This window comes from Rattus norvegicus, chromosome 4 (assembly GCF_036323735.1).
Source record: "Rattus norvegicus strain BN/NHsdMcwi chromosome 4, GRCr8, whole genome shotgun sequence".
NCBI lineage: Eukaryota > Metazoa > Chordata > Mammalia > Rodentia > Muridae > Rattus > Rattus norvegicus.
In genome coordinates this window covers 158,454,002-158,469,558 of record NC_086022.1, presented here as the reverse complement: position 1 = coordinate 158,469,558, position 15,557 = coordinate 158,454,002, and the positions used below count along the sequence as shown (strand labels likewise).

Genomic DNA, 15,557 nt, shown 5'->3' with positions numbered 1-15,557 from the left:
TCCCCTAAACTGTGGATCCAACTTTGGCAGGACCAAGTGTTTCTCCTTCCATTGGTGCCCCACAAGGCCATCCTTTGCTACATATGCAGATGGAGCCACGGGTCAGTCCATGTATAGTCTCTGGGTAGTGGTTTAGTCCCTGGGAGCTTTGGTTGGTTGGCACTGTTCTTATTGGGTTTCAAGCCCCTTCAGCACTTTTAATCCTTTCTTTAATTCCTCCAACAGGGGTCCAGTTCTCAGTTCAATGTTTTGCAGGGTTGCCAGCCCCTTCAGCTCTTTCAATCATTTCTCTAATTCCTCCAACAGGGATTCTGTTCTCAGTTCAATGGTTTGCTGCTAGTATTCACCACTGTATTTGACATGCTCTGGCTGTGCCTCTTAGGAGACAGCTATATCTGGCTCCTGACAGCATGTACTTCTTTACTTCATCGACCTTATCTAGTTTTGGTGGCTGCATATACATGGGCTGTATACCCATATTGGATAGACTCTGAATGGCCATTCCTTCAGTCTCTGCTCCAAACTTTGCCTCCATATACCCTGCTGTGAATATTTTTGTTCCCCCTTTTAAGAAGGTGTAAAGCATCCACATTTTTGGGATTCTTCCACTTAAGCTTCATGTGGTCTATGGATTGTATCTTGGGTAATTCAACCTTTTGGGCTAATATCCACTTATCAGTGAGTGGATACCATGTGTGTTTTTCTGTGATTGGGTTACCTGACTAAGGATGGTATTTTCTAGTTCAGTCCAATTTATTTGCCTATAAGTTTCATGAAGTCATTGTTTTTAATAGCTGTGCAGTACTCCATTTTGTAGATGCACCACATTTTCTGTATCTATTCCTCTGTTGAAGGGCATTTGAGTTCCCTCCAGCTTCTGGCTATTATAAACAAGACTGCTATGAACATAGTAGTGTATGTGTCCTTGTTATATACTACAGCAAGTTTGGGGTATATGCCCAGGAGTGTTATAGCTGGGTCCTCAGATAGTGCAATTTTCTATTTTCTGAGGAACCTGCAGACTGATTTCCAACAATCCCACCAACAATGGAAGAGTGTTCCTCTTTCTCCACATCTTCAACAGCATCTGCTGTCACCTGAGATTTTGATCTTAGCCATTCTGACTGGTGTGAGGCGGCATCTCAGGGTTGTTTTGATCTGCATTTCCCAGATGACTAAGGATGTTAAGCATTTCTTTAGGTACTTCTAGCCATTCGATATTCCTCAGCTGAGAATTCTTTATTTAGCTCTGTACCCCATTTTAATAGGGTTATTTGGCTCTCTCGAGTCTAACTTCATGAGTTCTTTGTATATTTTGGATATTAGACCTGTATTTGATATAGGATTGGTAAAGATCATTTCCCAAGATTGATGTCTTTCTACTCATGCTGATAATCTGCCTGGCAATATTTCATAGTGGAGTGTCTTCTTCTTCAAAGTGACAAGACCCCATGAGTGCATAGTTTCAGACACTTTTTTCCATGCCTTTCAAATAATACATTTTGAACAATTTTTATTTTACCCACATCAAAGCAGATCCCAGTGAAATCTTCTGTGCTGTTTTTATGGCCGAGTAGAAGCAATGCAGTCCATTAGGATATAAATTTACATATGAAAGATAAGCAGTAATTGAGACTCAAAACAGACACAGAATATCTTAAATGTTTCTTGATCTTACAATCATACTGTGTTTAATATTACAGTGTGAAAACAGTCTCTCAAGTTAAAACCTATGGAAAACATTAGTAAGTCTTGTTCTGAATCTTAAACAAAATGACTTTAGCCATGTAGCCATTTCTTTGCCTGTTTTTGACCAGGGTTGAACGGTGATTCCTCACAATGTTGTAAGCTCCAATTTGAGTTTGTACTTGTCATGATCTGGCAATCATGTTTAATCATCTTCTATCTTGGCTAGGAAAAGCAAGTACCTGAAAATCCACATGGTCTAGAATTCATGATTTCATGATACTCCATGCCCTGTTGAATCTCTGGCCTTATACCTGTTCTTTATGCCTACATCTACCATCAGATACATTCCCTCCTTGAAAATAGAACACAATGGGTACCACCTTTCATTATGAGAAGACAATTTGAAATTCCTAAATCTATTAGAGAAAAGCATTTCCCATGGAGATTGTTTGCTCTCTCAGGAGACTATTCACTGATGTGTTAGATATCCTAGGGTAAACATGTCTGTGTTTCCTCTGGGACTCTGCCTAAGCCCTCATTCATGTTGTTTTACCTGAGCATAGAAAAGAGCAGAAAGCCTCCCAAGATTCTGAAAATTGCATACTATATTGTCTTGTCTGTGAGGCTCTTCATAAGGAGAAGCAGAAACTATGAACTTTCTGTTTCAGGACACATGATTAATTTGAAATTAATTTTTATTGAATAATGACAAGACTTGCCCTGCATGTGATTAACAGAGAGGAAGCACGTTAACATTTAAACATCTGTTACTTTTGTTCCCACAAAAGATTTACTCTCTTTCTTACCCTTAATCTTTTCCAGTCCTGTTACATTATGTTAAAAAACGAGAAGACTGTAATTTAAAGAATCACTTAGTAGACACATCAGAAATCACCTCTAGTTGACAACTATCTAACCTGAGGTAGATTGGTTTACTGTAACTAACTGGTATCAAGGACAGCAGGGACACTTGACTAAATATCCATTGCCATTGTTTAGTGAAATGCATTGACTTCACACCACTCTTTTGAATATTTGTACATGGTTCAGTTCATACAAATCACAATAAATTCCATTGTATTAAGGAAGAAGTCATTTAAAGAACTTTATTCGTGAATGGCCACCTGAACTCATTAAGATCATATAGCATTTGGGAAGAAATATACAGCCCAGTAAGCCAGCACTGGAAGCCAGAATTGAAAGAATTTCCACAGCCACCATGGTTTTGCCTTTGGAGCTCAAGTAAGTGGGTACAAAAGAAATCCACACACTACAGAAAACCAGCATGCTGAATGTTATTGTTTTTGTCTCATTAAAGCTGTCAGGTAGCCTTCTCGCTAGAAAAGCAATAAGCAAACTGAGACTGGCTAGAAAGCCCAAGTACCCCAGAACACAATAGAAGGCAAGGGTGGAGCCCTCATTACACCAGAGGATGATTTGCCCAAACTCTGAGTGCATGTCGACATCAGGGAAAGGGGGATACGTTCCCAGCCAGACTGCACAGATGCACACTTGAATGATGGAACCACAGAAGACTATAGTGTTTGAGAGTCGGATCACCATCGACATTTTTAAGGCACTTCCTGGTTTGATGGCTTTGAAGGCCACAACCACAATGAAGGTCTTTGCCAAGATAGTAGAAACAGCAACAGAAAATACAATCCCAAAAATCATTTGTCTCAAGACACAAGTGACTGTTCTGGGCTGGCCAATGAATATTAATGAGCAAAAGAAACAGAGCATTAGAGAAACCAGGAGGAGATAACTGAGATTTCTGTTATTTGCTCTGACAATGGATGTGTCTCGATAGCAGATAAATAATCCTAAAATCATAGCTGACAAGGCAGATAAACTAATGGCTATGGAGACAAAAACAGCTCCCAAAGTATCTTCATGGGACAAAAATTCTGTGATTTTAGGAAGACACTGATTCCTCTGTCTATTTGGATATTGATCTTCAGGACACTTGATGCATTGATCCATATCTAAAATAGAGACAGGTTGGTTTCTTACATTCCATTGGGTATTTCCCAGATATACGTATGGGGTGTATACCTTGGGCCAAATGATTATTGAAATTTGAAGGAAATGTCCCTGGTTATATTCACTAAGCCATAATATTGAAAATCAATAGATGAATAAGTCATTTTTTCTTTCACAAGAGAAAAATACATATATATTTGTATTTACAAAACATTAAGAACATGGGTGGACTTAAACAATATGAGTCAGAAATCTAGAAATGATGTTGAAGGGAAATCAGACCATATACAAATTATATTTCATTACATACGAATAGTTTATTTTGAAACTTTTAGTATCTTTCTTTTTGTTCCCTTTATCTTTTAAAATAATTCTTCATTACTGGAGAATTTTAGATATGCATTTCATGTGTTTTAAACAAATCCACCATCAATCTCTCCCCCTTGAAATTCCTTTTCCCTCTCCCTCCAAAATTTTGTTCTTGCTCATTTTTTTTCTCTGAGTTCACTTAGTCCTGCCTATATGCATGTCAACATTGAGCCATCTACTAAAACATAGGCAGCCTATCAGGACCACATATCTGAACAACAAACAAACAAATAAATGCATAAATACATAAAAAACTGACTATTTCTCTTCAGCAGTCATCAATTACCAATAGCTTCTAGCTAGAAGTGAGAGTTTGTGATCCTGTACCCCATCCATGCTGGGATTTTTGTATGCTTGATCTGGCCTGATCTGGGGCATGCCTGTGTGAGTTTTTGTGCTCTAGGACCCTGTCGTGTCTGACAAATTCTGCTTCACTTACAGATGTTCCCTCTCTGGCTCTTATGAGCTTTCTGCCTTCTCTATCACAGTGATTCTTGGTGCTCTTATCCCTGTGGGCTCTTACTTGTTCTTATGGAAGGTGCCAGGAGACATCTAGGAGAAGCCAAAAATTTGCAGCCAACTTTCTGAAATGGCTTCACCACAGACTGTTAAGTCAACATGGAATTGCCCTTCTGAGCAAGACCAAATGAATTACATATGAGGAAAGATTCCTGCTATTAATATGCATTTCCTCTTATTATAAACAGACAGCCACACCCACACACCCCCAACACCCACAGAGAGAGTTAGAGAAATACATACATATACACATATACATATACATACACATACATATACATATATGTCGCCAGGTGTTAGCTCTCTTTGTGGGCAGATTTCTGCAGATGAATAAAAATATACTCTCTTGTACTGATTTTATATAAACGAATAGGAGATTTTCTTAATTCTTAATGATGATTTTGTAATAATTCCCTAAAATTATACTAGTAATTATTAAGCCCCATATAATAGACTGCTATTAAGTCCTCTCTGATCTTAAAACTGCAATGAGAACTCTGTCAGTCTTCAAATGTCACCAGTTAATTGATTCTGAGATAGAGAGAAGACATCTACAACTGAGAACATATTCTAAGAGGCTGTAAAACTATTAACCAAAGATCATGCAAAGGGAACTAATGATTTAATGTAGGTACAATGACAGAAGCTGAAATATTGACTAGTTTTATTTATACAAAACTTCAATAATAACTTAGTCACAAAAATTATGGAATTTAAATTTCAATGAACCTGTAGAGCTAATGACAGGTAATAAATGATAAGTTCTAATGGATACATAAATAAACAATCTCTGTTATAAACTCCCTATTCAATTTATAATTAGAATTTATATTGGAAATTTTAGTGCACTTTTATTAAAAAAAAGACAAGATTGGAAAAACCATGTGACCTATTCCCTTAGAAATGGTATAAAAACAAGGAATTAATACCTTGTAGGCTATTATTACTTCAAAGCAAGAGGCAAAAGCAATATGAGAAGGAGAATGGCAGAGTATAATAACTTAAAAATGAAAAGGAAACTTAGAAATTAAAAGGTAACTTAAAAATTAAGAATTTTTAAGGAAGAGAATTTTTGGAGAATTTAGAAATAAATACTAAATTCACTTTTCAAAGTATTCAGTTTTCTTCCTGAGACTTTCATTAGCAGACTGGGATCCTAGCCTCCAGGTTCTTGCAAAGATAAAAACAAAGGCTACTTTACTTAATCCCAAGTTGTTTTAATATGAGGTGTTAAAGCCAGAGGCTGTTTTATGAATTCCAGCTTTTCCATTGTTGATCTTAGAGAATAAGCCATTGGTGTTCTGTTCAGGAAATTTTCCCCAGTGCCCATGTTTTGAGGCTCTTCCCCACTTTTTCTTTTATTTGAGTGTATCTGGTTTTACATGGAGTTCTATTTGTACAGGACCATAAGAATAGATCGATTTACATTCTACATGCTGACCACCAGTTGAAACAGCACAATTTGTTGAAAATGCTATCTTTTTTTCCATGGATGGGTTTAGCTCCTTTGTCAAAGATCAAGTGACCATAGGTGTGTGGGTTTATTTCTGGATTTTCAATTCTATTCCATTGATCTACCTGCCTGCCTCTGTACCAATACCATACAGTTTTTAATCACTATTGCTCTGTAATACAGCTTGAGGGACAGAGATGGTGATTCCCCCAGAGCTCTTTTATTGTTGAGGATAGTTTCCACTATCCTGGGATTTTTGTTCTTCCAAATAAAGTTTCACATAGTTCTCTCTAACTTTATGGATAATTGAGTTGGAATTTTGATGGGGATTGCATTGAATCTGTAGATTGCTTTTGTCAAGATGGCCAGTTTTACAAAATTAACCCAGCCAATCCATGAGCATGGAAGATCTTTTCATCTTCTGAGATCTTCAATTTTTTTTCTTCAGAGACTGGAAATTCTTATCATATATAATCTTTCACTTGCTTGGTTAGAGTCACATTGAGGCATTTTAATGCATTTGTGACTATTGTGAAGGGTGTCACATCCCTATTTTCGTTCTCAGCCTGTTTATCCTTTGAGAAGAGGAAGGCTACTAATTTGTTTGAGTTAATTTTATATCCAGCCACACTGCCAAAGCTGTTTATGAGATGTAGAAGTTCTTTGGTAGAATTTTTGGGGTCACTTAATTATACTATCACATCATCTGTAAATAGTGATATTTTGACTTCTTCCTTTCCAAATTGTATCCCTTTGACCTCCTTTTGTTGTCTGATTGCTCTGGCTAGAACATCAAGTATTATATTTAATAGGTAGGGAGAGAGTGGGCAGCCTTGTCTAGTCCCTGATTTTAGTGGGATTGCTTCAAATTTCTCTCCATTTAGTTTGTTTTTGGCTATTGGTTTGCTGTTTATTTCTTTTACTATGTTTAGGTATGGGACTTGAATTCCTGATCTTTCTAAGACTTTTAACATGAAAAGGTGTTAAATTGTGTCAAATGCTTTCTTAGAACCTAATGAGATAATTATGTGCTTTTTCTTTGAGTTTGTTATATATTGTATTACACTGATGGATTTCCATATTGAAGTATCCCTGCATCCCTGAGATGAAGCCTACTTGATCATAATGGATGATCATTTTGATGTGTTCTTGAATTCTCTTTGTAAGAATTTTATTGAGTATTTTTGCATCAATATTCATAAGGGAATTTGATCTAAAGTTCTCTTTCTTTGTTGGGTCTTTGTGTGGTTTAGGTATAAGCATAATTGTGATTTCTTAGGAGAAAATGGGTAGGATTCCTTTAGTTTCTATTTTGGACAGTATTGGTGTTAGGTCTTATATGAAGGTCTGACCGAATTCTTTACTAAACCCATCTGTTCCTGGTCTTTTTTGATTGGGAGATTTTTATTGAGTGCTTCTACTTCTTTAGGAATTATGAGACTGTTTAGATGGTTTATCTGATCCTGATTTAACTTTGGTTTAAATCTGGTATCTGTCTAGAAAATTGTCCATTTCTTTCAGATTTCCCAATTTTGTTGAGTATAAGATTTTATAGTAGTATCTGATGATTTCTTGAATTTCCTCAGATTCTGTTATTATGTTTCCATTTTCCTTTCTGTTTTTTAATTTGGATACTCTCTCTGTGCCCTCTGGTTAGTTTGGATTAGGGTTTATCTGTTTTGTTGATTTTCTCAAAGAACCAGCTCCTGGTTTTGATGATTCTTTGTATAGTTCTTTTTGTTTCTACTTGGTTGATTTTCAGGTCTGAGTTTGATTGTTTCCCGCCTTCTACTCATCTTGGGTGTATTTGCTTCTTTTTGTTCTAGAGATTTTAGGAGTGCTGTCAAGCTGCTTGTGTATGCTTCCTCTAGTTTCTTTTTGGAGGCACTCAGAGCTATTAGTTTTCCTCTTAGCACTGCTTTCATTGTGTCCCATAAGTTTGAACATGTTGTGCTTTCATTTTTATTAAATTCTAAAAAGTCTTTAATTTCTTTATTTCTTCTGTGATCAAGTTATCATTGAGTAGAGCATTGTTTAGCATCCATGTGTATGTGAACTTTCTTTTGTAAACGGCAAAGGTTCTCTAAGGCAAAGAACAGTCATGGGGACAAAATGGCAACCAACAAATTGAGAAAAGATCTTTACCAATCCAACATCTGATAGAAGGCTAATATCCATTATATACAAAGAACAAAAGAGATCCAAATACCCTTATTATAAAATGGGGTACAGAGCTAAACAATGAATTCTCAACTGAGGAATAGCAAATGGCTGAGAAGTACCTAAAGAAATGTTTAACATCCTTAGTCATCGGGGATTTGCAAATCAAAACAAACCTAAGGTTCTACCTAACACCAGTCAGTCAGAATGGCTAAGATAAAAATCTCAGGTGACAGCAGAAGCTGGCAAGGATATGCAGAAAGAGGAACACTCCTCTATTGTTGGTGGGATTGCAAGCTGGTACAACCACTCTAAAATCAGTCTGGTGGCTCCACAGAAAATTGGGCATAGTACTATCTGATGACTCAGCTACACCACACCTGGGCATATACCTCAAACTTGCTCCAATACAAGGACTCATTCTATACTGTGTTCATAGAAGCCTTGTTTATATAGTCAGAAGATGGAAAGAACCCAGATATTCCTCAATGGACACAGAATGGATGAATGGATTCAGAAAATGTGGTACATTTATACAATGGAGACCTACTTAGCTGTTAAAAACAACAATTTCATGAAATTCATAGGAAAATTAGTGGAACTAGAAAATATCCTGTGTGAGGTAACCCAATTACACAAAAATCTCACATGGTATGCACTCACTCACAAGTGGATTACCAAAAGCTTGGATTACCCAAGATACAATCCAGAGACCACATGAAGCTCAAGAATGAGGATGAGCAAAGTGTTGGTACTTCTGTCTTTCTTTGAAGGGGGAACAAAATATCCATAGGAGGAAATACAGATACAAAGTTTGGAGCAGATACTGAAGGAAAGGCCATTTAGAGACTGCCCCACCTGGGGATCCAGCCCATATACATATAGCCACCAAACCCAGACAACATTGTTGATGCCAAGAAGTACATGCTAACAGAAACTTGATGTAGTTCTCTTCTGAGAGGCTCTGACAGAGCATTACAAGTACAGATTCAGACTCTTGAACTGAGAGTTCATTCATTGAACTGAGAATGGGGTGAATTGTTTTTCTTCAGATAAAATATACTTGTTTCCTTGAGTTCCTTAATATCCTTAATTGAACTCTGATTAGAGGTTTTGTAAAGGAAAAATAATTTTGCACTTCATTTTCAATAAATATTTACCATATATAATTAAAGCTACCTGAATTTCCTATACATTTACAGAATATTAATAATTTTCTTCAGATAGTGTCTTTAGAAAAGGAAACAGGTAAAGTTATGTGTCTGAATATTTAAGACAAATCCAGTATAATGGGAAGTCTTATTCACTAAGCTTAGACTTCATTCTCTCTGAATGATACTTCCAGGGGACCCATCTTTAGTTAGAAAAATAACTATAGCAAGCACTATACTGCACACCTGTAATTCTAGCACTCATCTGGGTTACCAGCCAGCCTGGACTACATACCACATTTCTGGCCTGGTCAGGCATTTTACAGTGAGGCCTTATCTCAAAAGAAAAGAAGAGAAAAGAAAAGAAAAGAAAAAGGAAAGGAAAGAAAAAAAGGAAGGAAAACGATTGCATATTCAACTGTGAGTTTATAGGTCACAAGACCATTCTAAAATTACCAGTAAAGAATTAATCATTCTGTATTGTTAATTTCTCTTCCAAGAGAAGTTCAAATTAGGTTTTTCCAGTGCTCTACACTGGTTATTTTCAGGGATAGTGGTATCTTCATGGTCATTATCAAAGTCAATATGCTTGGCTATCAGTTCTGCTCATTCTGCCCTTTTGATTCTGAAGAATATTTCCTTTGACATAAGTAGCTAGACATTGGTGGTTTGAAGAAAAATAATACACAGGAACTAAAACTGACCTAACAACTGTAAGAGAATAGATGTGATATTCTAAGAATATAGTGAACTATTAGCAGCTACTGAAAAGCCAGTGAGCCATGGAACCCACACCTGAATCTATTTTAAAAGGTATATATATGGTGAGCCAGATTGAATTTAGTAGATGTAATGAAAAAATTTATGATGATAAATGCATGACCTGTGGATACAGCTCAGTCTGGAGCACATGCATAGAATATGGAAAGCTTTAGGTTCTATTCTCAGCACAAAAATGTTCTAAATGAATGATAATGATAGAGATATTTTTCTAGAATTATTTAATAAAATGGGATTATATCATCCAAATAAATTACTTCTTTTCAGTAAATAGAAAATTGCAAAGTGCTTTTTCAAAATTAATATTTTAAGGCATAGCACATAAAACTATTTATCCACATTATATAAAAGAATAAGTATAGAAGTTTAAGGATAATGTACTTTAACAGTTGGTAGATGTTAGAATATGAGGAAAAAGAGATTCAGTCATATATACTTGGAAATATCAAGCCTTCTGCTGATGGCACAGAAAATACTGCAATGGGGTAAAGAGGGAATGATTCCCATAAGCATATTAGATAAAACTAAAGGTACTTTAAAGAGTTGTTATTCCTAGAGAGTATGAGGTAGATGTATTGTCTTGTCTTGTTATCTATCAATGTATTGCTTCTCTAAGAATATGGTAGTATTTGACGTTCATCAAAGTACAGAACAAGGCCTCACCCTAGAAGGGTTGTGGGTAGGCTACTGTGTTACATCTGTATCAGTAGGATGCGAAGAGAAGAGAAACAAAGTCTACTTTCAGAGTTCTGACCTATGATTGGTAGCCTAACAACCCTGAAAAAAAGAGAACTTAAGAGACCACCAGTCCAATGCTTCAGAGGCTCCAGTGGCTCCCAGGAGACTAGAAGAATTCTTTCTGGGACTGGAGGCCACAGTCCAGATGAGGAGGAAGCCCAAGATGTCCACCAGATTGGTGCCCTCATGCCTGGACAGGTGGCTAGCCTGAGGCAGTGAAACGACCATGAGTTGGTTACTGTTTAGGGCTGGGGAGAAGGACAGACAATGCCAGAGATAATGCTTGCCTGACACCATAAAGCATGAGCAGGAAGTAGATCTTAAGACTACTCCTTAGACAAATTCAGACACTCACAGATCCCGGGTACCACAAAGAGGAGCAATTGGGTGGCAGAGAAATGGAAAAGAAAAAGAAAAATATAGCTGTGGACACAATAAATTTAGGCAGAACTGGAGATTCCAGGATAGTAAGAAACAGCTATCATGAACAAGGTGTTGATTGGTTCCTGGCCTGTGCTGCCACTGGAGACCACATCCGGTTGTGTGACCCTGCACCAGCAGAAGTCTGTTACTAAGGCCAAGTGGATATCCATGGTCTGGGATGCCAACTAGGGACATGCTGATATCAGAGGACTGTGCAGAAATGGCTACACCCCTTGCCTGGACTTTGTGGGAGAACTGGCTCTGGGGACATGAAAGCCTGAGTGCTGACTCCACTATTGACCAGATGCAGTACTCAGTAGTGTTGGCCCTGCATGCCTCTGGAGGTGCAGGTGAGTTGTGCACCCCACCATGGGAGACCTAGCCATAGCTCTTGTCCCTGTGTGATGGAGTGGATGAGGGAGAGATACTCTTTTCCCCTTTTGTCCTTCACCAGCAACAGCACTCAGGACAAAGAACCCTGTACCACCATTTGGCAACACAATAGAGCTGATGCTGGTGTTGGAGTGTGGAGCCCAACTGAGTCAGCAGCAAGGGCATGAGCATGGAAGAGCTGGCCTCAATTGAATGGGTGAGTGAGAGATATCCTCCTCATTGCCCTTTTCCACCTACAGCAGATAGGAGAACTGGCTCCAAGGGCATCAGTGTAGGAGAGCTGTCCATACCCCTTGCCTGTTGCAGCACTCAGGATAGCAGGCCCTGAACAATACTTGATTAGCACAGTAGAGCTTGCCCTAGATGTGGGGGTAGCAGGTAAGGTAGCCCCCAGGACAGGCATATGGGAGAGCCAGGCCTGCTTCTTCTCTGCTGGCCAGTGGTGCTGACCAAGGAGAAGCTCCTTCCTCCCTCTGCTTGTCCCTTTCCATCCATGGCAGGCAGAAGATCTGGCCTAGGGATCATGAAAATGAGAGAACTGGTCATGTCCCACAACCAGCAGCAGCACTTGGGAGAACAGACCCTTAACATCACCTGGGTAGCACGGTGGAGCTGGCCTTCCCAGCAGGAGTTCCTGGTGACCTGGCCTCAAGGGCATGAAAGCAGGAAAACTGATGGGCTGACTATCTCAGATACTTTTCAGGCCCAGATTCAGTGCTTTGAATTTGCCCTCTTCTACCTCTACCCTACTATGAACTAACTGTTGGAGTACATGAAGGGGCTCATCCTACATATCAAAATTATAGGAATTCATGACACTGAACAACAGGATATCTGAGAGGAGTCCTACTGAGGTTCCAGTATTGATAGAGTTGCAGAAGCCAGAGGTTTAGAGCAGACTAACAAGTCCTTGGAATGAACATTGGCAAGCAAAGAAATGTGGATATAAGGGTATGCTGAGAGTCATTGTGACACACTACAGCTTCTACAACAAGACATTTTTTGTTTGGGGTAGGGGTAGGTTGCAAGGGACACAGGGGAGATGGGAAGATGAGTGGGATTGAGGTGTATGATGTAAAATTCAAAAAGAACCAATACAAAGTTAATTTTTTAAAGTGTACAGAACAAGGACTTGGTAGTGTTTATCTGCAAAACCCAGCACTCAGGAAGTCATTAGTCTGGACTACCACTACTTTGCTAGCAAAAAGAGCAAAGCACCTTATTCTAAATGTTCTTTTTTAAGTAAAGATTCCATTCAGGAGAATAGAATTGGTATGACAAAATACCTCCTTAGAAATAAATGTTGGATGTGAAATAAGTATACAAAACAAAACAAACAAATCTGCTAGGAAGCATTGTTGCCAAGCTCTGGGAAGGCTTTGCAATTACAATCATTCTGAGGAAGAAGTGACAGCAGGGAAGTCAGCGGAGAGTGGGCAGAACATCCCTGCACATCACTCATCCCTGCACAGCACTCAGCCCTGCACATCACTCAGCCCTGCACAGCACTCAGCCCTGCACAGCACTCAGCCCTGCACATCACTCAGCCCTGCACATCACTCATCCTCTGGAATCACTCAGTGCTTGATTGTACAGTGGTCTCATGCAAGTTTACCATACCAGGGAATGCATAATACGAGCTCCCACAAGAATCAAAGTAATTACAAGGGAAAAGTATTAAATCATATGGCAAATACTTACTTAGTCCTAAACAAATATTTATATAGTTTCTATTATTAACCATAAGAAGTGGTCCCAGGGTCCCAGGGCTCCAGGTTCAGCTTTCATCAATGTAACTCAGGTACAATGTTTAGCATTTCCTCACATTTGACATGTCTGTACTTTGTCTCAGCTGTCTCTAGGGTGTATGATCATAGCAATTTATACAGTTTCTCCTAAATTTAATTTTCTTTTTTTTCATGTGGATGAGGTTTATTGGAATGGTGGAGACAGGGTGGGGGGTAAGAGAGGGAAAGAGAGAGAGAGAGAGAGAGAGAGAGAGAGAGAGAAGAAGAAGAAGAAGAAGAAGAAGAAGAAGAAGAAGAAGAAGAAGAAGAAGAAGAAGAGGAAGAAGAAGAAGGAGGAGGAGGAGGAGGAGGAGGATGAAGATGAGGAGGGAGGAGGAGGAGGAAGAGGAGAGTAGAGGCCAGATATGAGCATGTGGAGAGAATTGAGGAAAGGAATGGGGAGAGAAAGGGGTAAGAGAAAGAGGATTTTTCTAAAGGTTTATTTATTTTTTATGCATAGGAATAGACTGTAGCTGGTGTGTTTTTCAGACACACCAGAAGAGGGCATCAAATCCCTTTACACATGATTGAAAGCCCCTCTGTGGTTGTTGGGAATTGAACTCACAATCTCTGGAAGAACAGTTAGTGCTTTTAACTGTTGAGCCACCTCTCCAGTCCTGAAATTTAATTTCCTTGTGAATAGAATATTGGTTATTATTAGTATTTATTGTAAGCTTGAAATAAGGTCACACTTTATAATGCATCTTATAGTTTAGGGTATATAGGGAGCACTAACTGTTTACAGTATAAAGTGAGTGCTAAGTTATCTCATTAACACTACTACAGCAGTAATAGAACTAGTAGTGAAAAACAGGGGGAGGGGAAGAAAACACATTAAACTCAATGCAGATGTGCAGAAGACAAAACAGGACCATATGTAGGAGCACACTACTGTGGTCTTAGTCACCCAGGAGACTAAGCCTAGAGAATTGCTGGAGCCCAGGAGTTTGAGACCAATCCAGGCAGCTTAGATAAATAAAACAAGCAGATAAACAAACAATAGTAACAAAAATCATTGGGTTGAAATCAAGATTTTTGTTTGGTTTTTGTTGTGTTTTTCAAGACATGGTTTCTCTGTGCAGTCCTGGCTGTCCTGAAACTCATTCTGTACATTAGGAAGGCCTTGAACTCAGAGATCCATATACTGAGAGTTGGGATTAAAACCTTTGCTGCATCTACCCAGCAAGAACTTGTTTTAAACTTGGGGAGTTAGCAACATAAATATAACTGTGTCTTCATGTGTTGAAATACATTCCTCGATCCTGTGGTGCAACATTTCCACATTCAGAAACATTTCTAGAAATGTCCTCATTCAGAACCATTTCTAGATATTTCCACATTCAGAACCATTTCTATAAATTTCAACAGTTAGAATCATTTCAAGAAATTTTCACATTCAGAACCACTTTCAAAAATATCCACAGTCATATTCATTTTATAAATACCTGTTTCATTTGCAATCTCTCCATCTGGACATGGGAGACAATCAAAACAACAGAATGGTTTCCCTTCAACAGGTGATTTCCTAAATCCAAGAGGACAACTTGGACTGCAAACAGAAAAAGGTGTCTGTATAGGAGACATAGAAAAGGGAAGGAAGTCAATTCATGACACTCAGTATTAGCATTCAGATGGTAAATTTCAGCAGGACATCTGTGTACTGTAATAACCACAGAATTACCATGCTTTTAGAGAGTGTGAAGTCAAGAGTCTGTTTCTATCTTTCTCTCTCTCTTCCTCTATCTCTCTTTTGAGCTCCTGCTTTATTTTATTTCATTGACCTGCTATTTTTTTATTTTATATATTTCGTTAAATTTAATATAATTTTTAATAAATAATGTATATATTGTATTCCCCTCTTGTGCTGCCCAGCCACCCTGCTCCTGAACACGAGACCTGCTTTGGGGTGGTTGATATACCCAGTGTTTTCCATTGGAGAAAAATTATTAGGTCTTGTGACGACCATAAATTTCCCCATTACTATGTGTTAACTCTTTTTATCACATCACAGAGATGTTCAGGGTGAACAGTTCTAACAATAAGGTGATGAATGTGCATATAGTTTTTATTTATTTATTTATTTATTTTTATTTATTTATTTTAACTTGAGTA

At 38.2% G+C, this 15,557-nt stretch overlaps 1 protein-coding gene and 1 pseudogene across 1 annotated transcript in view; one reads left to right on the top strand and one right to left on the bottom strand.

Annotated features, from left to right (window-relative positions):
- Positions 1-2,781: 2,781 nt before the first annotated feature.
- The window catches only part of Vom2r49 (vomeronasal 2 receptor, 49), a 47,108-nt gene continuing 34,332 nt past the window's right edge, over positions 2,782-15,557 (bottom strand). Inside the window, exons 5-6 of the mRNA NM_001099515.1 lie at positions 14,891-15,014; positions 2,782-3,674 (exon numbers count right to left, since the gene is read on the bottom strand). Coding sequence (NP_001092985.1) covers positions 2,782-3,674; positions 14,891-15,014 — 1,017 coding nt within the window. The remainder of the gene's footprint in view (positions 3,675-14,890; positions 15,015-15,557) is intronic.
- On the top strand, positions 10,763-10,880 carry LOC120102735 (small nucleolar RNA SNORA17; annotated as a pseudogene).